This window comes from Lissotriton vulgaris, chromosome 3_2 (genome assembly GCF_964263255.1).
Source record: "Lissotriton vulgaris chromosome 3_2, aLisVul1.2, whole genome shotgun sequence".
Classification (NCBI taxonomy): domain Eukaryota; kingdom Metazoa; phylum Chordata; class Amphibia; order Caudata; family Salamandridae; genus Lissotriton; species Lissotriton vulgaris.
The window spans coordinates 138,723,743-138,749,675 of record NC_141690.1 but is presented as its reverse complement, the minus strand read 5'-3'; the positions used below and the strand labels follow the sequence as shown (position 1 = coordinate 138,749,675).

The window sequence follows — 25,933 nt, the reverse complement described above, 5'->3', positions numbered from 1 at the left end:
TGCTGTGGTTCCTGCTGCTAGAATGCAGGCTTGTGTCAGGGCAATCAGTTCCGCTGCCTGAGCGGATCGTTGCGTGATGCGGGCTGTCTCGACTACAGTTCGAGCCGTGGTGACCGCATAGGCAGCCGAAGTGGTGCCATCGGGGAGTTTGATGCAAGAACCGTCCGCCCACAGCTCTCCGTCAGGGTCAGGAAAAGCCGTGTCTCTGAGGTCAATCCTACTTCTAGTCTGTTCGTCCGTGGGAGTCACACAGTCATGTACAGGGAGCACTTTGGGATCGTTCTCTGGTAAGGGTAACAGAGTTGCCGGGTTCAGTGTGGTGCATCTTTTTAGGGTGATATGGGGTGCAAGCAAAGTCAGCTCGTATCCAGTCAGTCGTGCACTCGTCAGGTGTTGCGTCTTGGTTTGGTTCAGGAGGGTGTCAACTGCATGGGGTACCAGTACTGTGAGGAGATTCGAGAGTACGATCCCCTCACTCTGTCGGATAGAGATAGCAGCGGCAGCTACAGCTCAAAGGCAGGCAGGCAAGGCTCTGGCTACAGGGTCAAGAGTGGCAGAGAAGTAAGCGCACGGTCGTTGCTTTGGTCCAATGGACTGGGTCAGGACAGATAAAGCGCACCCCTCCCTTTCGTGAGTGTAAAGGGAGAAGGGCTTTGTGTAATCAGGGGTACCTAGGACAGGGGCCGAGCAGAGGGCATCTCGTAGTTCCGTGAAGGAGGTTTGGCACTCAGGGGTCCAAGGGAGTGGGAAGGGGACATCTTTAGCTAGCAGAGAAAGCCGCGGTTTCACAATGAGGCTAAAGTTTGGCAACCACTGCCGGCAGAAGGAGGTGAGGCCTAGTAGGGAGCGAACCTGTTTCTGAGTCCTAGGGACAGGAGTTTCGAGAATGGTTTGGATCCGGTCGGGAGTGAGTTTCCTTCCGTCTTTGGACAAAAGGTGGCCTAAGTAAGTGACCTGGGGTTGGCAGAATTGCAACTTCTTCTTGGAGACCTTGTGGCCGTTTTCCGCAAGGAAGTGTAGGAGTTGAATGGTGGCTGTGACTGCTAGCGGAGTGGTGTCGGCCGCCAAAAGGATATCATCGACCTATTGCACCAACACCACTCCATCGGGTAACTGGACTTGATCCAGTTGTCTCTTGAGGGCCTGGCTGTAGATGCTAGGGCTTTCTGTATAGCCCTGGGGTGCTCGACAGAACCTATATGAGCGGGCTTTCAGGGTGAAGCCGAAGAGATATCGGCTGTCTGGGTGGATGGGGATGGAAAAGAATGCGTTTTTGAGGTCAATGACAGTGAAGGTGGTGGCAGTAGAAGGAATCAATGTCAGGATGGTGGTGATGTCTGAGACCACGGGGTACTGGGGTACCACCACTTTGTTGATCTCTCGAAGGTCAATGATAAAGCGGTATGCTTTCTCATCTCCCTCTCCTTGTTTCTTGATGATGGGCAAGATAGGGCTGTTGCAAACGTTGCTAACCACTTCCTCTACCACTCCTGCGTCTATCAGTGACTGAATAACCTCTACCAATGCCTTCTCGCCCTCGGGCGATATCCGATATTGAGGAAGTTTTGGGAGTGTTGCGTCTGGTCGGACAGTAATGTGTACTGGGTCAATCATCATGCGCCCTACATCCGAATCTGTTTTGGCCCACAGATACGGAGGCAGAGCGTCAAGCAGGGATGTGTCAGTGTCCGTGATGGAAAACATGCGTCGGGGAGGGCAATGTCTAAGCAGAACGGGGTTGTCGTAAAGGAAAACTCGAACTACATCTTGAGAACATCTAATTGTCGCTCGGAAGTGTTTCAATAAGTCAAGTCCCATAATGGTGTCAGGGCTATTGGAGGAAAGTAAAAACGTGGTGTTAGTGGTGTTGTTCTCTAAGTCGAAGAGGATCGGAGCGGACAAAGGGTTAGTGGAGGGCGTTCCATCGAAACCTGTCTGTTATAAGTGAGCCAGACAAGGGTGCCCTTGGAATCAGTCGTTTAGATAACGCACTACGTGTTGCGCCAGTGTCTACCAGAAATGGAGACTTTGTACCCAAGACCTTAGCAGTGACATAAGGGCCTTGCTGGTCAACATAGAGCTCGACTGGATCCCTCCCTTGCCCTTGGCAGTCCTATGCAAAGTCGTGGGCGTCATCGTAGTCAAATTGCTGGCATTGGTTCTGTCTGGGTCGATCAAATGTATTTGGTCTGCCTGATCTGTCGTTAGTCGTGTCATTTGGGGGCCCTCGCTGCTGTTCTCTATTTCTCGGTCCACTTGCTATGTCCTTGGGGTCTTTGTTTCTGATTATTTCCAAAAGAACCGGGCATTGGGATTTCCAATGGGCAGTCCCTTTACAGAAAGCACACTGGTCCTCTCTAATGTCTGTACGTCCAATGCGGGGAGTCAAAGTGCGGTCCTTGGGAGGTGCTATCTTAGGGACGTTCGTCTGATAGTTTCCCTGTATTGGTCTCGTCCTATAGTCACCCCTTGCAGTTGTGCAATCATCACCCTCTCTTTCAAGTCTTTCTTCTTTTTCTCTGTCGCTCTATCGTTTTCATTTTTCTGATGTTCATAATATTGGGCCATCTGGAGGATAGCCGCAGGTTTGGAGGCTGCCCAACTACTCTCGCCGGCCTGTAGTTTCTGGGAGACCTCCGGTGTCAAACCCTTAACGTAATTCTGGACAAACAGATGGTGTCCGGTTGCAGTGGTCATGTCCTGGCCGCTGTAATCGGAGAACACCGTTTCAAACCGGGAGAAGTAATCCGATACATCCTCCTGGGGTTTCTGGCGGCAGGCCGTTACTATCGACCAGTCCACTTTCTTTTCTGGAATCAGGGTTTTTAATTTCTGTACGATTTTGTCTGGGAGGTCTAAAATAGATTTCAAGGGCTTTTGTCCAGGTTCTCGTTGTTTATCAATGCCATCGAGTTGTGACCAGGTATGTCCAAACAGCTCAAGGTGGTCGACTTTCCGGATTTGCTTCCACACATCAGCTGGTAGACATAACCCGAAGAACAAGTCGATGTCAGCCAGAGTCATAATCGTTGAACATAGGGCTTTACCTAATTCAGTATAGAAGGCAGTGGGGTTTTTACGTAGGTCATGCAGAGATTTCCGGAATGTCAGAATCTCTTGCCGGTCCCACGGCTGATAGACCCAGTTGTACACTACCCTTCCTTTTGCATCTTTGGGGTTTGCATCATCGTTAGTCCCTTCACCTCGTGGAGGAACCCAGTAAGGGGCAGCTTCTCGTATCGGCATCATGGCGTTAGATCGCTCAGTTTGTGGTTCGGTTGCTACGGATGTTGTGGGTTTAGCTCCCGATCCTTGTTCAGTGAGGTGGCGAAAACCTCAAGCGTTCGCATAAGGAGGTCCGTCACGTCACACTCGCCCTCATCCCCGATATCGACCTTCCGGTATAGAGTCGTTAGGCTCTCGGGACCTTTGTCTTGATATCGGTCCTCGTATGCGTTCAAGGCATGATAACACAGTCGAACGGTAAAATGTCGTCTGTGACTTCCTGTATACGAGTTAAACATATCCGTGATATACTCTTCATCTTCCTTTCTTTCTACCAATGTCCTTGCTATCTTGTCAATCCCTGCTCACTCATCTTTGCTTAATCTGTTTGTTCTTGTAGAACCAGCCCTTCGGGTCTCAGGGTCGCCTAACGTTGTCGTTTGTGTAGTATCTAATACAAGGAGTTCGGCCGGCACAGAGGCCACGGGGGCCGAAGCTGTGGCGCTACTCTCGTTTGTGCTTGGGGATGGTGGGTGCTGTGCTAAGGGTTGGGAAGAGGCATATGGAGGGGGCATGTAGATGATCGGAGGACCTAGCAGCAGATCATCGTTGGCTCGCTGTTTCGAGGGTAATTCAGGGTAGAGCGTGGAGGGCGTTCTAACCGGACACTGGTTTGATGTTTCTATCTCTGGTTTCTGATTGGCTTCCTCTCTTTCCTTGATCTCTTCTTCTAGTTTCTTAGCAGCTAGGTGGGCTGACTTTCGCAGCTCTTTTCCCAACCTACTCTCATTTCTCTTCTTACGCTGTTCGGTTTCTTTGCGCCACATGCCGAAACTATCAAGCCTAGTGGGCGTTGTCTTGTTTTTACCAAGGGCTGTTTCTAGCGCGCTCATTTTATCATCATCGAAGGATCCTATCAGTGGCCACTGACTTTCTCGATCCTTTTTCGTATATTTGTGCCACAGCTTGCTATAAGCTATAGCGATCAATCCATGTTTCATGAACATGTCCTTATTAGGGGTGCCTTCCAGTGGAGCCGGATGGTTCATCTCTAATAAGCGGTCCGGGCTAAACAGGCTACCAATCAGTGGGGAGAAGACAGGCATGACGGAAATGGGGACAAGAGTCAGCACTACCTATCTTATCACTGTGTGCAAAGACTAGACAGAATATTTCTATTCTACGTTGTTTGCAGGCAGTGAATACCTCATGAACCAATATCGAACAGTCAATGTTCGGTCAATCAAACAATCAGTGGGGAGAATAAGTAGGCCCGCAAAAGTCTGCGTTACCTACCCTTTCACCATCTGCAAAGAGGGAACCTGTTCTTTCCTGTTTGTAGACAGAGAATCTCCAGAAAACAATCCGCAAACGGTAGTTCGGGTTCAAACAATTAATCAGTGGGGGAGAAGGATAGGCACGATGGATGACAATGGGGACAAAAGTCTGCGTTACCTATCCTTCACTGCTTGCAAAGAGAGAGCCTGTTGTTTCTCCGTTTGCAGACAGCGAATCTCCAAACGAATCAACAAAGAGTAATACTAGTATTTTCCAAACAATCAAACAATCATTTCGCAATTCGCCGCGTTTACACGACCTTACCCGGACCGCATGGACAGTTTCTTGTCTTCCGAATCCAGCGCCCGATCGTCCTCTATTCTTCGTAGTCCTCGCGGCACTCCTGATGGTTTCCAGTCAGGACCATAGATCACTCGAGAGAGGTCTGTTCGGAACCAGTGAAGTTCGGATGATCGGCTGTCAGACGAGGGTCTATCGGACAGGTGCACTCCCGATCGTTGCAGTCGTTCACTCTGTCGTCAGGACCTCTCCCACTGGATCCACGAGTCGCTGATGGGCCCCACGTTTGGGACGCCAATTCTAGAAAAAGGTACAGGCAGAAGACCCTTTTCGCAGTTGCCCGGCGTTAACCGCCTCTCTATACCCATTCAAGTTACCAAACAAAGAGGCAGGCGCTGGAGACCGGAAGGCAGGAAACAGAAGTTTTATTCCGACGGAGCAGAACACATCAAATCAGACAACAGGGTATCTTCTCGAGGTGCTCTAACCGCATCTCTGAGGCCTGGCCTCTTATACACGAGTTTATTACTTTATTGCATAAAACACATCTCTGTCAACCCTTTGATGTACGGAAAGACATCCTCGGAATCCCCGCTTCAGGCCCGTTCCCACACACATTTACAGTTGAAGTCCCCACCCCGGTCACAACAGGTGATGATTATGGCACAGCTGGACATTCCGCCGATTCACGGAATGTGTGAGGTTGATCGGATCTCATGGGGTGGGGGGCTTTGATCAACTCATGGACCCCTTGACGAGTGAAGCTTCCTACTGTACAGGAGGGGGGGGCAATAACAGTATCCGCAGGGCCAAGTGGCGGCCTGGGAACGAGTAAGACAAACGGGCACAAAGGAAAGGGGGTTTTTATCAAAGGATCCGGGATCATGAAAGGAATGGAGGGAGGTGTTGCGCTGGGAACAGGATGGGATTCCGAGGCAGAGCTGCATGGTAGAGGGGTTTATGACCCAAGGCATGTGAGAGCGGGGGCTGTAAGCGTGCGGGGGATGCTTTGCGAGGTCAGGAGAGAGAGAGACGCGCTGGCTATCAGCGAGGGGCAGGGAGGCCGTGGTGCTCAAAATGGTTGCCGCTTACGCGCACGAATGGGCTCAAAAAGGGCAAGATGGCGCCGATAATGTTGACGTTTTCGGCCTATCTTTTAACACTCCAGAACCTGGATACTGACACAAGGACTTCGATTTAAAAATTCTAGTTTGTTTCCTGGTGTGTATATATATATGCTTGGTTGTGGTGTGCGCAAATGCTTCACCCCCATTTTAGTGACAAACTGTACCCCATTGTATGTTAAGAGTTCCTCAGAAACTCCTTTTTTTACTGAACACGTGCTGTAAAAAGTGAATGACCATTTTAGTGTTGGGTTCGGAGATGCCTCTTACTTCAACCCACCTTGATAGATCTATCTACAAAACAAAATACTTCATGCTAATTGTTAACACATGAAAAGGTCCTAAGAAATCCACTGCTACTCTCTGCCGTACTCTGTGTTGACTCAGTGCAGGTCTCGGAGTTGTCGATGTTGAAGTAGCAAAGTGCTCCTTTTTTTACATTGTCACCCTATCTTTTTGCTTGGGACCTGATGCAATTTTGACAGAAGTGCACAGGGGTTCTGCTATCCAGGTCCCTAGTTCCGGGTCTCTTTCCCAAAGGTCTGTACAATTGTTTCCAAAATTGGCCATAACTTTAGGACCCCTGTAAGTCGCTTTAAATGGTACTGCGTACCTAGGGCATGAGTAATAAAGAGGGTGCCTACGGGCTGCAGCATGTATGATCGACCTTAAGGGGCCATCACCTTACTCACGCAGCATGAATTGCACTTTGCATGTCTTTTGGAGATAAAAGTGAAAACTCGACATGGCACACATCTCTGTGTGCCATGTTTACAGATACTGCATACAGTATAGGTAAGCCACCCCTACAGCAGGCCTTGAAGCCCTAAGGCAGGGTGCACTATTCTACATGTGTAGGCATATATACATGAGCAAATGTTTCCCTGTGATGGCCAAGTCAATTCTTAGATATCACAAGTAAACAGGGAAGCCATTTTAAGTACATGTGCTGGACACTGGTAATAATAAGTTCCCCAGCTACATGATGGCTTCGCTATTATCTATGGTGTTTGTTATCAAACAAGCTTATATTCATAAACCCACGCTTATTCCAGTGGTAGATTTATTATACATGCACTCAGAGAGCACCTTGGAGGTGCCCTCTGAAAACCTCACAGCCTCTAGAGTACTGGCTGACTGCTGTCAAACAGCTTGCCACCGTAGACCAGTTTCTGACGCCGGCAGGTGCAAGCCTACGCTCTCTGAGGGCAGAAGGAATGCCTGCTCTGGCCGGAGGCATTGTCACGTCCTCTAATCAGGATGACTAAATAATCAGCATTTAAAGGCAGGAGGTTTCAAAGGGCCCTCCCACCTTTGATAGGTGACCACGGCTACCCCAGACAGGGAAAATGCCAACCTCCTGCCCTGAGCCCATATTACACCAGGACAGGCGGGACATCAGATATGCAGGGAGATGTGGTGCACTACTGGGCCAGTCACACCCCTGAGGTAAGCTGCCAGATGTACCCTCCTTCAGCAAAATTCCACCAAGAATGAGGAACTCTGGGACAAAGATAGCCCACTTCCCACAGGAAGTGGTAATATAGGGGGTGTAGTGGCCCATGGGTAAGTAGCCCCTTGGCTACCACCCTTCACTCCCTTTACACCCCTAAATCTTGTATTTAGGGAAACCCCTGGCACCAGGAAAGCCGATTCTGTGGACCCAAGAAGAAGGGCATAGAAGAGCAAGAACTGAGGAGTAGCAACTATGTTGGCGCCAACCCTACAGGCCTGCCTGCTGTCCATGACACTTGCACCAAATGTGACTTGTCATGCAGCCTCCAAACGCCTGGGAGGACTGCCAGCATGTCAAGGAGCAACCAGCATCTCCTGTGGAGTATTGGAGCTACTTACCTGCACCATGCAAGCACCCAAGAACCGCAAGGAATCCTGACCATGAAAGCCAGACACCGGGAAGCACTGCTGCACGTGTACACCCCCTTCCCCCCCACCCCCCACCGCAGCCCGAGTCAAAGTGGGCCAATGGTGCCAACGAGATCCTAGAGACTCCAAAACCGATCCCACCATGGGTTTGTCTGACTGGACCCCCTCAACCACGAGTGTCTCCTGCATTACGGACCCAAACCTAAAAGCACCACTGCACCCGAGCCCGACAGCCAGAGAAGAAGTGGACTGACCATGTCCCTATGTGCCTGAGCATCCCAAGTACTGAACACCCCTGTTGGAGCGGTTCCCAAATCTCAGCTTGCATCTTCTTTTTCCCTGAAACGTTTCCCTTGGAAACCAACAGGGCATCCGGCGCCAAAAAGCTCTTCTGCACCCGGGCGCCCCAGTGCCTACCGAGGTGTCCTATTGGTGTTGCCTTGGACCTTGCCCCATACTTAACTCCAGAAGATTTGTCCTGTAATTCACTGATAAGTTCCTTTTAAGCAGTATCTGTTTTTCCCCATAGAATAATACCACCTCGTTAGAGACACTATGCATGTATTTACCGTTTTTCTCCAAAACTGGTATGTTAAAAATGACTTACCCAATAGCAAAGTTCTTGGTGTATAAAAGTTGTATTTTTGGTGTGGATCTCCTTTTTTAGAGAGAGCCAGGGAGTGAGTGAGTGAGTGTGTGTGTGTACCATATATTGGCAGTGTGTATTCAACAAATGTCTAACGCTCCTCCTCGATAAGCCCAAGGCTGCTCAATCACACTTCCACAAAAAGAGCACCTTGGGATTGTTAAAGCAAGACCCTGGCCAGTCATAAGAGATACATGGACTCTCTACACAATATACCTCTTTTGGTATATTATACAAAGAGCCAGCAATCTACAGTGCACATATGATGTCACTACCAATCTCTCCACTTCTTGATCTACAGTGGGCCACCAAAAATCATTCCCAATTCTGCGTTTGGTTGCAGACATGCCTAAATGACCAGAATGCGCCTCCTCCAGTATTGTCTGTCTGAAGCACCTAGGAGGATTCAATTTGCCACCCCTAACTAACAAATTATTTTCTAGAGACAATTCATCAACCACTTTACAGAATGGTTGTAATTCTACACCCACTGACTTCTCTTTACGCCAACCTGTGATAACAGGCTTCAAGACATGCTTTAGTACCACATCTATCTCTAGGGCACTTTGCCATACTTCCATATCCAAACAAACCACCCTGTCCTCAACACTTGCAATAATGCATCCCTCAATTTCCTCTTGTTCTTTTGTTTCCAACTTGGGATGCCCAAGACGTCCACGCTCTGCGCAACGGTTTAATGCACAAAAAGGTACACTTCAAATTCACTTAATGTTCCAGAAGATGAAAGCCATTCTAGGAAATCTCCTCTGCTATATAAGGCACAGTTGCCTTTCAACTTCCAGTCCTTGACACTATGCAGACTGTCCAGAATACCAGCCGTACGATTGCATCACTGCACACGGCTCTACTTTACTAGCATGCTTGGTAGAAAATGAAAAGTGTATCATAACGATGAAAGCCAAGTGTCACAAAACTTACAGAAACGTAAAAGTTTACAGCAATATTGAGATTCTATGTCATGTAAAATTAGAAATACCCAGATAAAATCTTACCTGCAACTTAAATAGTTCACAGGAAATTCTACAATTGTAATTAGTGAGTTAAATTTACATAATACACAAGGGCTGTTGGTGGACAGTCTTTCTGTAGAGTAAATGCATGGCAAGAAGTACTTTTAAAGTTATTTATTTGGTAGAAGAAACACCAACAGCACAGCTCCAAGCACACGTCCTCCTTCTCCTACCCAGTTTCTCTGTTTGTTCTGTACAATCATGAACCTTGGACACAGCAGTTGGGTTTACAAAAGTAAACAAGGCTAGCATGTGCACAATTCATATATTTATTAATAATAAACCTTAAATACGCAGAAACAATTTACTAACAATTTACTAAACCTACTATACTAAAAGAATATTCAGTAATATACAGTAAAACACACTTTCCCTTCACAGGCACCTCGTCGCCAATGTTAAGTTCAATAAATCCTCCAATCATGTAGCTTTTTCTTAGGTTTATTTTTACCAACCAGATCAGCTGTTTACTCCAGCGGCCACTGTTTTACCATAGTTCATAGTTACTCGGGTTTCATCATGCTACATTCCATATATGTCGCAAGCATAAAGAGCATGCAAGCAATAACAGTATCAGCTATAACAAGTGCCTCTAGACGGCCATGAAAGGAATATATGGTTTATTGAAAAGTGTGCCGTGTTCAGGGTTAATAATAACAGCCATAGCATGCACAGCATATTTTCCATACGTAGGAGAAGTGGCATCACCAAGTGGTCAACAGGAATGTGCATTACTGATTTTTTGGGGAGTTTTCCCTGTTTCCAGACAACTCGCATAATTCAAAGTTGGAGGCCGCAGATCAAGGGAGGCATTCAGTGCATGTGTAATGTCACTGGTGAGATTTGGGGATAGTCTGGAAGGCAAAGAAACTCGCTTCTGTCAGTTATTTGTTCTCTAGTTCCTCTCTCGTCTAGCAAGGTGAGAATGTGGATTTCCCCAAACCTTTTACTTGGGCATTCAGGCCTACAGTAGTTGAGAAGCCATATTCAGATGGGTGTTTGAACTCCAAAATCCTGATGTGAAAGCAGCTCTTTGTGCTGCAGTCACTGTATCTTGAGAAAGAACCATTACATACCGCATATGGTTAACTATTGTCTTTAAAGACACTGAGAACAATGTCCAGAAGGGAATATTTTTGGAAAAATGTATACTCCACAGAGTCGTGATTAACTGTGCCCACAGAACTCAGTATGTAAACCCTCAGCCCAATCCAAACACAAATTAATCTCTTCAAACTATGGGGAAACCTTTACACTAAAGACAATAAACCACACAGAGCCCAAAACACACCTAATCAATTGTTCCTCCTTCCTTACTCCAAATGCGTTTAACAATTTCTTTTGCAATGTGAATAGAACCAATGTAAGCAGATGAATACAACCAAAGTAAACAACTTTTAAAAGGCATTGTAAAACTGCTATCCTGACCATTCTAATTCAGACATGATACTACTAAATGTTACCAGACATGTAAAAGTATTTACATGGCTCTGGGCTTTAGTGCTGTTTTAACAACAAATGCATAGTTAACATGGTTGTAAGTTGTTGTGAAGCTACTGTTTCTTTAGACATGGGTTTACTGCGTCTGGCTATAAAACACCTATAGTTCTGATAACGGAGGGATTCATCATGGTCTACTCCATATTGATCTATTTACAGAGCTGTGCCCCTTTGAATGACTGAAGCACTGGACACAGTGGAGACACAGGACACAGTGGAGACACAGACACAGTCGCCCTCATCCTCCTCGACCTCTCCGCAGCCTTCGACACGGTCTGCCATATCACCCTTCTACAGCGCCTCAAAAACATCTGAATCCAAGGAAAAGCACTGGAATGGATCACCTCGTTCCTCTCCGGAAGAACCCAGAGAGTCCGCCTTCCACCATTCAAGTCAGAGGCCACTGAAGTCATCTGCGGCGTACCTCAAGGGTCCTCACTCAGTCCCACCCTCTTCAACGTTTACATGAGCCCCCTCGCGGCCATCGCACGCCAACATAACCTCAACATCATCTCCTACGCCGACGACACTCAACTGATCCTATCACTCACCAGAGACCCTAACACGGCCAAAACCAACCTACACGAAGGAATGAAAGAAGTAGCCGAATGGATGAAGCACAGCCGTCTGAAACTGAACTCAGACAAAACAGAAGTCCTCATCTTAGGTACCTTCCCCTCCGCCTGGGACGACTCTTGGTGGCCAGAGGCCCTTGGAAAAGCACCCATCCCGACGGACCACGCACGGAACCTGGGCGTCATCCTGGATTCCTCACTCTCGATGAACAGACAAGTCAACGCCGTCTCTTCATCTTGCTTCAACATTCTTCGCATGCTCAAAAAAACATTCCGCTGGATCCCTACCGAAACTAGAAAAACAGCCACCCACGCTCTGATCACGAGCCGACTGGACTACGGAAACACCCTCTACGCCGGCACCACCGCAAAACTCCAGAAAAAACTACAACGCATCCAGAACGCCTCAGCCAGGCTCATATTAGACATCCCGCGTAAAGAACACATCTCTGATCACCTGAAAAACCTCCACTGGCTCCCCGTCAATAAGAGGATCACTTTCCGGCTCCTAACCCACGCACACAAAGCACTCTACGAAATCGGACCCGAATGCCTCAACACACGACTATCCTTCTACACCCCCTCCCGCCAGCTACGATCCTCCAACCAAGCCCTTGCCACTGTACCTTGCATCAACAAAACCACCATGGGAGGTAGATCCTTCTCCTACCTAGCAGCCAAAACTTGGAACTCACTTCCCACTCACCTTCGCCTTACTCAGAACCACCTAGCATTCAGAAAGCAACTCAAAACGTGGATATTCGACAAGTAACTCCCCACCCTTCTTCAAGCGCCTTGAGACCCTCTGGGTATGTAGCGCGCTATACAAATCTTTTGACTTGACTTGACTTGACTTGACACATCATATATGCAATACAGTAGGTTGATGCTGATAGGTGAACTTTCAAGGATAAGTTGGATTGGGAGGGTCCCGGATATACTTAGTTCAAGGCCAATTTAGACAGTTCCCACATCAGTAGTTCCCCAAAATATAGATATTTAGGTTTTATATGTTAATTTACATGTTGACTATATCTGAGCAGTAATGTTACTCCTTTTTGGGATGCTTCTCCATTTAACTTCTAAAATGCTTTATTTTTGCACTGAAATGTTATAAAAGTATTGTATCTTGTACTTTTGTATTTCAGTGAAATTTAACTGGAAGGGAACCATCAAAGCTGTTTTAAAAGAAGCGCCGAATAATGAAATGAGTATTAAAAAACTACGAAAAAAGGTATGGTTCTCTTGTGCTATTTTCAATGATATTTGAAACTGGAGCTAGTCAGGTTGTTTGATGTTGGCTGCTGTTGCTCTGTTGATATCAAATGCTCAGAAAAAGATAAATCTGCAAGGGCTCTGGAGGCCCCACTGTAGGAAGCTGGCTCTGTGTATACTCAAAAAAGGAGTATCATCAAAAGGACCTAGCAAAGGTTCTAAATGGGATGTCGGAATAGAAAACAAAAGGATAATTCCCTTTTGTTTAGAAACCCCTCACTCACCAACCTGGTTGGTGACATGCTTCATCATCGGGGTCCACCCAGACGGACGAGTGCCATCCGGGTGTGCTGCGACACCTGATTACAGTGGAGCTGTTTTTTTTGTGTATGTGAAGAAAAGATTGCTGCTAGAGCACCTTGAATAACAAGCATCTTGCTGCGGGGACACCGGAGAGGCGCGTAGGTACTCTGATCACGAAGTTCATCGAAACTAATAGGTTTCTTCTTGTACAAGCCTTAACTCTGCCCCCATGAAGCAATCGAGACCCACAACAGGAGTTTCTCTTTTTTCCTCGCCTATTTTAGGTTTCTGAGGTTGCCTACTGTAGATTTTTGCAGTACGGTCTTAGGAATCTAGGACTGGATACACGTTAGAGTGTGTAGACCACCCATTTTCCTTTTCTGGTCCTGACGAAAACCTGGGATTTACCACTTATATAACGTATTAGTATCCGCACTCTGTTTTTAATATTGTCCAGTAGCTTATGATCAAAGTTTTTTCAACAAGTTATACCAGTACAATTTTTAACATCACTTTTTTTGCACTTCACATACACAAAAATAAACAGCTCCACTGTAGTCGGGTATCGCAGCACACCCGGATGGCACTCTTCTGTCTGGGTGGACCCCGATGATGAAGCATGTCACCAACCAGGTTGGTGAGTGAGGGGTTTCTAAACAAAAGAGAATTATCCTTTTGTTTTCTTTTCTGACATCCCATTTAGAACCTTTGCTAGGTCCTTTTGGTGATACTCCTTTTTTTTTGTTAATACTATATTCAAGTCTCGGGGACGAGTAATACCTTCCGTTCACATATGTGAAGAATCCCTTACTCTCCCTTTTTTGTTAATACTTCTGTGTATACTATACCAAAGTAAGGTGGTTTTGTGGGCGGGCAGTAGGGCTTTATCAGAGGATCATGTTAAGCATTTATTGTACAGACTCAAATAAGAAATGATGTCACACACTCAAAGACTGAACTCCGACCAAATTGTTTGTATAAAAAATATTATTCAGATGTTTTATTTCTAGAATCAAGCCAGGCCTGGTGCAGGTAAGTGAAATAATACTTGTGCAGATGTAATGCAGTAAAATACAATTGGAATACCGTTGGATGCACTTGGTTTTGTTTACAGGTAGGTACACAGAAAAAATTACTTTACGGTTACTTTTGAGAATAGTTTGTTTATTACTTTTCAGATTACTTTTTTCGTTACTTTTTCTACTCAGTGTGATATGCCTAGATATCTCACTGTGACATTTCGTAGCGAAATGGTAAGTAATTCAGTTTTCGTACATTTGCAGTTTTTCAAGGTTTCATACAAACCAACTCCACGGTCAGAAGATTTTTCAAAGAAAAGCAGTCAATGCAATCCTATGGGAGGAAATTGCGATTCTCATATTTACATGACTAGAGAATCTGGATTTCATTAAAGACTCGTAGGCTAACATTAAGCATACAACTTTTAATGCAGATCCCAGCAGCCGCATCACAATACAAAGTTCCAAATGGAACAAAGGCAACAGCTAAATGCCATGAGCCAACAACACACAGCCTCTTTTAAATGAAGAAATCAAAGAAGATAAAGTTCAAAGTTCAAATGCTTGAGGTGGAGAAGAATCAAACTTCGGGATATAGGAGAAGGAAAAAGAGCATAACTTGAAACTTGACTGGTGAAGGCCGAAAAGGAAGAAGTCCAGGCAGGATGTAGTCTTGAAAAAAGGAGCAGTCAAGATCAGGCATTATCTGAAAAAGATAAAGGAATTAGTCTAAAAAACTCAATAGACAGTAATCAAAACATGTCATGAGAAAAAATCAAATTCAAAGATCATAAATCAAAGGACAGAAAAAACATTACAATAAATTGTACAAGGTAACAATATCTATTGGAATGCCTCCGGAGGAGGGAGGGAAGGATAATGTTAGCCTCCGAGTCTTTAATGAAATCCAGATTCTCTAGTCATGTAAATATGAGAATCGCAATTTCATTACAAGACCTGAGGCTACATCATGCATGTTGGAAGCTTCCTAAAACAGCATCAGACATGTGTTAGATGGGTTTACAATAGTGACGAGCGAAGGTACCTGCATTGGACCAATCAGCAGCTTTCAAGATATCATCCAACTTACCTCCTGACCAAAGTGATTTGCTAGCCATAGCACCTCTAAGAGAATAAGCCTGAAATGTACTCAAGTCAACTCCAGCTAGGTTCATAGCGATTTTAATCCATCTAGCAATAGAAGAGGAACTAATACGTTTATGAGGTTTAATAAATGAAATAAGCAATTGATTAACACCAACTGGACGGAGTCCAGACATTCTAAGGTCATATTCCTTCATGCACTCAACGACACAGAGTTTAGGATGCAGATCGAATCGTGGGTAAAATATGGAGTCAGACATGGTTTTAGTACGACTATGAATATCAAACTTGACGCCAAAAACATTGTATGAACGATAGGAAATATCAAGAGAACGGATATTAGAGGATCTTCTGCAAGAAACTAGGCATAAAAGAGTAGCCAGTTTAATAGAAAGATTCTTTCTGTTGAGGAGAGAATTAGAAGGCCAATTACTAAAGAGACGAAGAATCAAATTAACATCCCAAAGTATATCATACTTGGGTCTAGGGGGTCTTTTACGACTAATACTCTTCATAACCCTACAAATTACATTTTTTCCAATGGTTTTACCATTAACGAGGATATGTCCTGCAGAAATTACCGACCTAAAGCAATTAATGGATCTATAACTAAGTCCCTTTTCGAATTGTTCAACTAGAAAATTAGTCACGTCAACAATAGGGGCCTCCAAGGGATCCAGGTCCCTTTCCAAGCACCAACGAACCCAAAGTTTCCAGATTCTATTGTATCTGTAATGTGTGCCTGGTGCCCAAGACTCCCTGAGGAGAATTGAAGCCGCGTCCAAAAGTCCTGAGATTTCGTTAGATCTCCTGACACCTTCCAGGCAAGAAGGGATAAAGTCTGATTGAGAAAAAGAGGATGTATCCTAGCGGGAGCACCGATTGAGCGCCGAAGGTGCGCCAAAGGTAAGCCCGTCTGCGCCCGTCCGCGCCTGGACCGCGCCCAGTGCCAGGACCCCTGGCCCTCGAGGACCCCAGCCCACCCGCCGGACGTACACCGCCGCCACCCTCGACACACTCAACACCGGCCGAATCTCGGGATGCTACCGAGCCACCCCGAGACGCACCCACGGACCCTTCAGCTGCCACGCCTGCAAGTTCACCTGCATCAGGACCTGCATCAGGACCTGCCTCGCACCAGCACCCGCCAAGTCGAACACCAGCAGCAACCACCTCAAGTGCATCCTGCTCAACACCCACTCCGTCCACAGACACGCCATCGAACTCTGGAACCTCCTCGACACCACAGCTCCTGACGTTGCCTTCCTCACGGAAACCTGGATGAACGACTCCTCAGCGCCCGACATCGCCATCGCCATCCCAGAGGGCTACAAGATCACCCGGAGGGACCGCACCGCCAACCAGATGGGAGGAGGCATCGCCATCATCCACAGGGACACCATCCGCATCACGACCAACACCGACGACACCCTGACCACCGCCGAACACCTACACTTCCAGATCCACACCGACCCGAAGACCACCCTCAGAGGCACCCTGATCTACCGACCCCCGGGACCACGCACACAATTCAGCGAGGACATCGCCGACTTCGTCAGCCCGCATGCCCTCCCCTCCGCTGACTACATCCTCCTGGGGGACCTCAACTTCCACCTGGAGAACAACAGCGACCGCAACACCATCACCCTGCTCGGCAACTTCGCCAACCTCGGACTCAAGCAGCTGGTGTCCACCCCCACCCACCTCGCCGGACACACACTCGACGCCGTCTTCTCATCCAGCAAAGACATCGCCTTCAGCCACGCCACAGGACTCCACTGGACGGACCACAGCTGCGTCCACTTCACCTTCAGAAGAACGACGATCCACCACCACCAGCAACAGGTTGCCCGAAGAAGGTGGAACAAGATCACAGCCGACCAGCTCGCCGCTTCCCTGAGCCAGCACCCTCCCGCCAGCTCAGCGAACCCCAGCCAGGCCGCCGACAACCTCACGAAGTGGATCAGCAACTGCGCGGACGAACTCGCCCCACTGAGGACCCCGCCCAGCAGACCCGGCAGCAAGAAAGCCCCATGGTTCACCGACTAACTCAAGAGCTCCAAGAAGAACTGCCGAGCCCTCGAAAGTCTGGAGAAGGGAACCAACACCGGACAACATGACCACCCTCAAGCTTGCCACCCGGAAGCACCACCAACTGATCCGCGCCACCAAGAAAACTGCATTCAAGGACCGGCTGGACAACAACGCACACAACTGCAAGGAACTCTTCAACATCGTGAAAGAGCTCTCCAACCCCAACGCCGGAAACAACGACATCACCCCATCGCAAGACCTCTGCAACTCCCTCGCCTCCTACTTCCACAACAAGATCGCGGACATGCACAACAGCTGAGTGTTGAGGCCCAGTGTTATCCAATGGGGGATAGGGGACCTCCGGTTGGTGGCTGCGCAGTCACAAGGTTATGGGAGCAAAGCTCCTGGTGTTAAGTTCAGGGCAAAGGGGGATCTGGCTTAGCACAGAAGGTGCACCCACAAAGGTGGCTGGGTGCAGGGTGCTGTGTTGATGTCGGGTGCCCTGTTGATTTCAATGGGGATTCTCCGGTTGCAACAAACACTGCAGGCTCGGGGAAAAAGATCCTCTGGAGGAGACCACTGGTTGGCGAGGTAAGTTGGGATACCTGGGGATGACGGGACACTGTTGGTTGGGTCACCCAAGGCCGTGGGACATCAGGTGCAGGGGTGTCCTTTTTGTGTCTGATTTTTCTTACCGGCTCGAGTCGCGACTGGGGTGATTCTCCAGAAACCGGCTGCAGGCATTGGTTGGAGACTTGAGGCAGGTCGGGGATCACCAGATCCCAGGTCAGGATTGCTGGGGAGACCTCCTTGTGGTGTTGGGCCACTCGAACTCGGGCTGGTTGCAGAGTTGTGCAGACTAGCAGATTTGACTGGATTCAGAGTCTGTGGGTGAGCAAATCCGGTGCTCACAGGAGACAAAGTCTGGTTTGGGAAGGCAGGGATTTTGCTATAGCAGGTTGAGGTCGGGACAGGCTGGTAGGGCTGAGGCCAAGTCAGTTGGTGTCTTCAGCTGATTCTTCAGCACAGCTCTTCTTCTTCTGCTTTCTTCTTGTCTGAGAAGGCAAGGTTCAGGCTGCCCTTAAATAGTAGATTTAGGACCTTACAGGTCAGTACAGGTTGGGACCAATGGGTCCCATCCTTGGGATGGGTACACCCACTATTATGCCACCCTCCAGTGGGAGGGGAGCATAAGCCTCACTCTAGTTGGCTGGGTCCTCCCATCTGCAAGATGGCGGAGGCTGAGAGTTGTGCTACACCTCGCCTCCCCACTTGAGTGGTGGGCACACCTTTCTAACTTCTTTTTCCCACCGATTCTCCCGCCCAAAGTGGGGGCTCAGAACCAGTGGGAGCCACTTGCTGGGAGCAGCAAATGGCTGGGGTAGCTCACAAAGGCGGCAAGCTGTTGAAGCTTCCCCTTCGTGGACCCTGCCCATCCTGAGGGAGGAGGCTTGGCACCTCGTCCCAGGATGTGCTTTGTTTCAGGACCCTGAGAGCGGCAGGCTCTTGACCCAGGTGTCCAGAAACATGTCTGGTGGTGGGAGCTGGCGAGCAGCCACTCATCCAAGACCCTAAAATTAGGTCGTTTTTCAGGGGGCATCTCTAAGATGCCCTCTGAGTGCATTTTTCATTAAATCCCACACTAGCATCAGTGTGGATTTAATGTGCTGAGAAGATTGATACCAAACCTCCCAGTTTTCAGTAAAGCGGTTATGGTGCTGTGGAGTTCGTAGTGACAAGCTACCAGTACCATATACACATTATGGCATTACTGCACTTACAATGTCTAAGAATTGACTTAGACACTGTAGAGGTACAGGTCTCATGCACTGGTATAGTGCACACAGCTAGAGCTTACCTATGCCAGAGCAGTGGGTTGTAGGCATGGCTTAAAGGGATGTGTGCCTTGTCGACTCTTCACGTTGTTCTACACCAGAACACGCAGCCTGCAATGGCAGTGTGTGGGTGCAAAGGTACAGGGCTTCTAAGGGTGGTACAGGAAGTGATGCAGCCCTTAGACGTCTTCCCTGGCCACAGTGGCCTTGGTACCTTTTACAAGGGACTTACATGTGGCCAGAGAGTTGTCAATTCGGTTGTGCAACAGTACAGTTTAGGGAAAGAACATAGGCCTTGGGTACCTGGTTGGTAGGAACCCAGGGCACACTCAGTCAAGTACATCAACATTGGGCAAAAAGTGGGGTGCAACCATGCAAAAGGGGCACTTTCTTACACCTGCCTCTTGGATTGCTCCTCTTCAGTGAAGTGTAGAGACCAAATTAGTTTACTCAATAAAAGTGACAGCACCACTTGATTGAGTAGTACCACTATTCGCATGCCTGGACCCAATTAAGCCTTTCAAGCATCTCTTGTTGGTACATTTTCCTTACCCTAATGTCTGGGCTCAAGCTGTATCTCTGTATAAATATCTTTAGTAGCTCTGCAGATATTCACCGAAATAATGAGGCTGGCTGTTCTGGCCTTATTTTGTATCCTTTCAACTCTTGTCTCTAGGCTTACCTAGTATTCACTGCACATGATTTAAACATGTAAGTAGCTTGTGTGCTCACATCCTTATGTAATTTTCTGTTGACACACTCAGCTTTGATTAAATACCTTTTCCCCCGTAGCTTTCAAATGTTTTCTGACACTTGATGAAGCTGATCCTAGATAAATGTCATAGGTTCCTCAATGCTTGAAGTACCTGGGAAATGTCCTGAGAGGGCTCTCCAAGGCCTCAGTGGACACTTACCTTTCCGCATGTCAAATCAAATCAAACCAACTTTATTCGGTTTTCGTATTTTGAAGACCATAAAAGTACATAAAAACACAATAAATATTTAAAAATACATTCAATTTAGCTCTGGTAATTCATAAAGCTTAATGTTGGACATCTAACAAGTTCATAAGTTCAATCGATGCTTGATACAAAGTTTAAGATACTGTGCGATCGATTTAGTCATCAAATTGTTTTCCAGGAATTGTAATGCCAGATAGGCAGGGCGGCATCTACGGATTTTTAGTACTTTTAGTACTGGTATTATCCATCGTCTACGAAGTGGAATATAAAATTTGCAAAAGAATAAAACATGAATAGTAGACTGTGATGATGTTAGGTCACAGGGACATACTGAGATGTTGTGTGTCCAATCATTTTGTTTGGGAAACAAAACCAGATAATGAAATAAGTTAAACCTAAAACGGGTGAGAAGAAATGTTTCAAATTGTGTCAAATCATATTGCAAATAAGGTTGGATGGTAGGGACCAGCTGGATCATTAAGCAATGCTGAACTGAAGGCTTCCCTATTTCTGTCATCAGCCGGAGTTGGGATAAATGTGACATACAGATTGATTTAAATTCCTTTTTTGATATATCTGTGACCGACGATGGGTCATCAAAAAACCCTGGAAGACCAATGTCTGTGAAAAAGGATTCCACATAAGCCAGCCATTTTATCTTTCTTGCTTTATCTAATTTCAGACAATCCTGGATTATTGTTTTTGTAAGGTGACACTCATCCGTGGCCCATATTCTACGCCATAACATGATGGGCTGTATTTTTATAATATCAGAGATGTATTCAATCCCGAGTTCAAGGTGACATCCATAAGTTGTTGTACTTCTCGGGACGGCCAACAAAAATCTTAGGAATGAATTTTTGAGTATTTGCAATTGCTCAACATTAGTTGTTCCCCAGACCCCCGCTCCATAGGTAGCGGCGCTTATGCATTTAGCATTATAAATCTTAATCATTTCAGTGGGAGGTCTTTTTCCGAGGCGAAGGGAAAAGGCTTTTAGTGCGCCAGTTGTTCTTATTAGAGACAGTTTCCGTGAGTTTACTGCTTCTTTCCAGTTAAGATCATCGTCCATGGTGATGGGTATTAGTCCTTTCAAGGGGTAGATTGTCCACAAAGATGGTCTTTACTTTTTTCCCCTTAGTGCCCGCATGCATCACGTACGTTTTTTTGATGTTAATTTTCAAGTTTAAACTTGTCATGAAGGAGCAGTAATTATCTAGGGCCCGCTGAAGTTGGATAGGAGTCTGTGCGAGAATTACCGCGTCGTCGGCATATAATAACGCAGGAATCTGCCGACGACCTGCTTCGGGGAGATCATTCACATCCTTTAGCATTGCTCTCTCGAGCCCGTTGGTGTAAAGCATAAATAAGAAGGGGGCCAGTACGCAGCCTTGTCTGACCCCCTTCTGGATAGGAAAACTGTCTGTCAATTGGCCATCTAACCCAAATCTAACCTTACCTGTAGCTCCTGTATATAGTTCACGGAGAAAGTCTACTATTGGTGGTTCAATCCCCATTTGCAGCATTATTGTCCAAAGTTTTGAGTGTTGCACACAGTCGAATGCTGCTGTGAGGTCGACGTAAACCATGTGCAGGCAGGATCTTTTTGCGTTCACGTATTTTCCAACCAATAGTGATAGATTTAAGACTTGATCTACGGTACTCAGTCCAGCCCTGAATCCGTATTGCAGGTCTGATAATACGCCTTGTTCTTTCGACCATTCCTGGAGGCGGTCTAAAAGTATGCGACCTGCCATCTTTCCGATGGAGTCCAAAAGGGAAATTGGGCGGTAGCAGGATGGACTGTCCCTGTTACCCTTCTTAAAGATGGGAATGAGTAATGAAGTGGACCAGGAGTCAGGGAGATTGGTGTTCTTTGCTGCATTTAATACTTTGTTAAGAAGCGGACCCCAAAGATCCGGTAAAAGTTTGTAAAGGTCCATTGGGACCGAGTCAGGTCCTGGTGCTTTACCCGACTTAGCCACTTCAATGGCTTTCCTTGTTTCATTCAGTGTGAAGTGGATGTCGATTGGATACTTCACCGGAGGTAAGGGATGAAAGGATTCCTGGACACTAAGGTCTACAAAGTGGTCCTCACCAAATACTCCTGAAAAATGTTGGACCCAGTCCTGCGCTTTAATAGCTACATCCATGGAGGGTTCTTCATTTGTGTCTCTTAAAAAAGGATTTTTTACTATCTCCCAAAAGGCTGAACTATCTTTCAGCAAGCTGCTTTTTAGTAATTGTGCCCAGAGATTAGCTTTCAGGTCCTTTTTCCTTTTCTTGATAGCTAACTTATAGATTTTTCGTAGCCTTGATACTTTTTGTCTATTTCTTTCTTTTTTTGTTAGGGCCTTTTTTAGTTCAGAATAAGCTTTGGTACATTCTGTGTCAAACCATCCTGTTCTTACAGCCTTATTTGGTTTGTGAGGTTTAGTTAATTCATTTCTTATATTCGTCACGATCTCTTCGTAATTAGTCATAACCTCTATGGGAGATGAAGAGGGATCTAGGCATTTGTCTATTTGGTCTTTGCAGGTAGCAATTATTCTTGTGTTGACCGCATCTTGATCAATTTTACACCATTTAAGGGTATATCCGTTAAGTCTATTTAATGTAAGTGCTTCCTGGTTGAGCATTCCGGTATTAGCCTTATCTATTTACTTTCGATGGCTCAGTTCCTGGTAAGTCAATTTTAATGGAAAGTGATCACTGAGTACGTTCTTAAGTACCTCAAAGTTCTTGATACGTGTGGCTTTATTAGTAGATATCAGAATATAATCGATTAGAGTTTCGAGGCCTCTTCCATGAAAAGTGGGGGTGAACTCGGTAATAGGGGTTTTTAACAGGTTGGCAAACCCTAGGTCCAGTTCGGTCATTACGGTCAGCATATTGTTACCCTCGGTGGTGTGAGAGAAGTGGGTGAGGCAGTTTTCTTCATCGTCTTGTACTCCACAGATGAAAGTGTTTGTCTCGTTACATATGTGGAGGTTGAAATCTCCACCCCAGATTATTGTATGGGAGACCTTAACGTACTTTGTTTTGAGAACATTTGCGTGGTGCTGGATTTCGTTTAAGGTTTTGGTCCATTCCGTGTTATTCATATTGTTGTAGAAGTTTATGATAGTAAAAACTTTGCGATGGTTGCCTTGAAGGTTGATGATCTGGTAATTTTGGTGTAGTATCATGGGGGTTATTTCGTGACATGGCCATAGGTTCGAGATATATACTATTAGACCACCTTTGCTTCTCCCAGAGTTTGATCTTATGGCTTGGGAGAAGAATGTTTTGTAACCCAGTAGGTGGATTGGGTTATTTAGCCACGTCTCCTGGAGGCACAAAACGTCGATCGATTCAATTATTTCAAGGAAACTTTTTTCTGCATGTTTGGTCGCCAGTCCCGCGACATTCCAGAAGAGCACCCTCATCTCAGCTTTTTCTAAGGTTGGCTTGACAGACATATTCTGGGCAGTAATTTCTTCGTGGTAAATGGTTTGCGGAACAGATGTCACGTTTAAAGCGGTTTCCTGCAACTTGTTAGGTGTTGGCAACGTTGGTGAAGGGCTTGTATAAGTCTTTGGATGACAGTATGGATCATGTGTCGTATTTGCCTTAGTTTGAACTATTGACGTCTTGATGAGTTTTTTAATCTTTGTTTTTCGTGTGTATTGTTCCTTGATGGATAGATTGCTTGGAGGAAAATTATCTAGGTTAGTTGATGCGAAACAGTTTTCCATGGAAGGAGGCTTATCGTAAAACTGTGGTGATGGTCAGTCAACCATGTCTAAACAACTATAGGTATTAAAGGTTGGTAATCCGGCCCATGGTTCCCTCTGTGGTGGTTGCTGTCCCCTGCAGCCAAGGGTGTTCCAATCATTCCGATCTCTTTGATCAAACCCCCAATCTCCTTGTGGTCTACTCCTAAGGTTATTTCCGAAACCCCATTCGCCCTGGTTCCAGTTTCCCTGCTCAGGCTGGTTCCAGGACCAATTTGATGGCCAGTTAGGATCCTCGGCGTGATGATTCTGTCGAGGGTAGAAGAAAGATAGGCGTTTGGTGTTTATTCCGCCGCTACCTTCCAGTGATTCCCAGGAGCATATATAATCCACAGCGTGAGGATTCTCAAGGTTGACAATTATACAGTCACCGGGGATCGTTTTAGGTTGATGACCTATCCAAGAGACCCTTCTAGCCGTGGTAATCCTGGTGATGTTATTGGGATGATTAGGTCTGTTGGTATTCAACCAATACCGGGCTTTATTAAGCAGAGACCAGGTAGGTTCATCCGTATCGTTGCTTAGTTCTGGAACCCCCGTTAAAATGAGTACAAAGGGGGCTGCTTCCGGGGGGAGATTTACTGGTCTAGTCCATCTTTTCTTTGGTCGCTCTGATTTATTAAAGTGCCTTTGTGTGCGCTCTGGCTGTGAGATGGAAGTCGCAGGTAGTCTGGGAGACACATTTACTGGAGGAGCTTTGTCTAAGGAAGCACTTGCTGGTGGTTGATTTTGATTGCCTAGTGCTGGTTTTGAGAGTTCTTGGGGTGGTTTAGCTTTGGTTAAGAGAGTTGAATTATTGGGGGTTTTTGCTGGTTGGCCTGTGTTTATATTAGGAGTCTTTATTGTTGTTGAATTGTTGGCTATTTGTTTTGTGTTATTAACAGATTTTGCCTTTACGATTGGGGCTTTAGGTGGAGCCAATATTATTGGATCTTGAGATCGTGGGTTTGTGGTCTTTTTTGATAGGGCGACTAATATCGCAACCTGTTTTTCTATCAGCTGTAGACTTTTTTGTATAGGTCGTAGCTGATACTTAACTATGTCCTCTATTTCTTTGATTAAAGAAGATTGTGAATTAACAGTATTTTGCATAGGCATCAATTTATTTTGGTGAGTTTGGGCAGGATTACTACCATTATGTGATTCTCTTGTAAATAAGATTTCATTGGTATTACTGTCTTGATCTGTAAGTGCTGTGTTGCTGATATTATTCGCACTTTGAAGTTTTTTTAAGTCACGTGGGTTTGGTAATACATTAAGTTGAGAAGTCATTCTTTTGGTTTTTTCATGGTTACCTTTATGAGTTTCAGTAATCGTTGGAATTTACAGGATAGCACCTTCCAGTATCCCTCTAGTTTCACTTTGAGAGGGATCGTTTAGAGGTAACTGAGGACTTGCGAATATATCTGGCGTTTGCTCTAAGCCCTGAGACAATTGTGTATCCGAGAGTTGTAAGGATACCGATAGATCAACTGTATTTGGAATTACATGAATATCAGCATGTGAATCCAATGTAATGATATCATGTGGTTGTGCTGTTGGTGTTCGTGCTTGAGCCAAGAGACCCATTGATGAGCGTCTTGCTTGTTCAAGTTCAAAAGAAACACGTCTGTCAATCAACCTAACAGTATGGTCTATTGTTTGATTCACCTTGGTGAGAAATTGGTCTATGGGACCAGTAGAGGACGTCATATTTTTCAGTGACGTTTACTCCTTGATCCTCTTGTTGACATTGTGTGTAAATTAAGGCTGTAAATGAGTAAAGGATGATCACATGTAACTCTTGGGAGGAGAGATGAGTATTCAGCCTACCCTCCTAGAAATACATACAGTTAAATTTGTGGATGTATGATACCTGGTGGTAGGTGTTAGGGGGGTGGGCCCAGCCCAGTCTCCTCCGGTCTGTGACGGTCTAGGACGGGCCCACCCTTGGCCCAGGCTTCGCCCGGCGTCCCGCGAGAGGGAACGATGACGTCCTTTAAGAGCCACCTGGCGCGTCCTGGAGGGGGTGTGGCTGGAGCCCTCGAGGGCTGCCGGGAGTTGTAGGCAGCCCCTCGCCTCGCTCCACACGGCGGTCCCGGTGTCAGATTGTGAGCCAGTATTATTATTACATTTTATTTGT

General features: G+C 46.3%; 1 protein-coding gene across 2 annotated transcripts in view; it reads left to right on the top strand.

Moving 5' to 3' along the window:
• The window catches only part of LOC147725425 (cell growth-regulating nucleolar protein-like), a 78,156-nt gene that overhangs the window by 44,874 nt on the left and 7,349 nt on the right, over positions 1-25,933 (top strand). For both annotated transcript variants that reach the window (XM_086964097.1, XM_086964096.1), the window contains exon 8: positions 12,712-12,797. In XM_086964097.1, the coding sequence (XP_086820223.1) occupies positions 12,712-12,797 (86 nt within the window). The remainder of the gene's footprint in view (positions 1-12,711; positions 12,798-25,933) is intronic.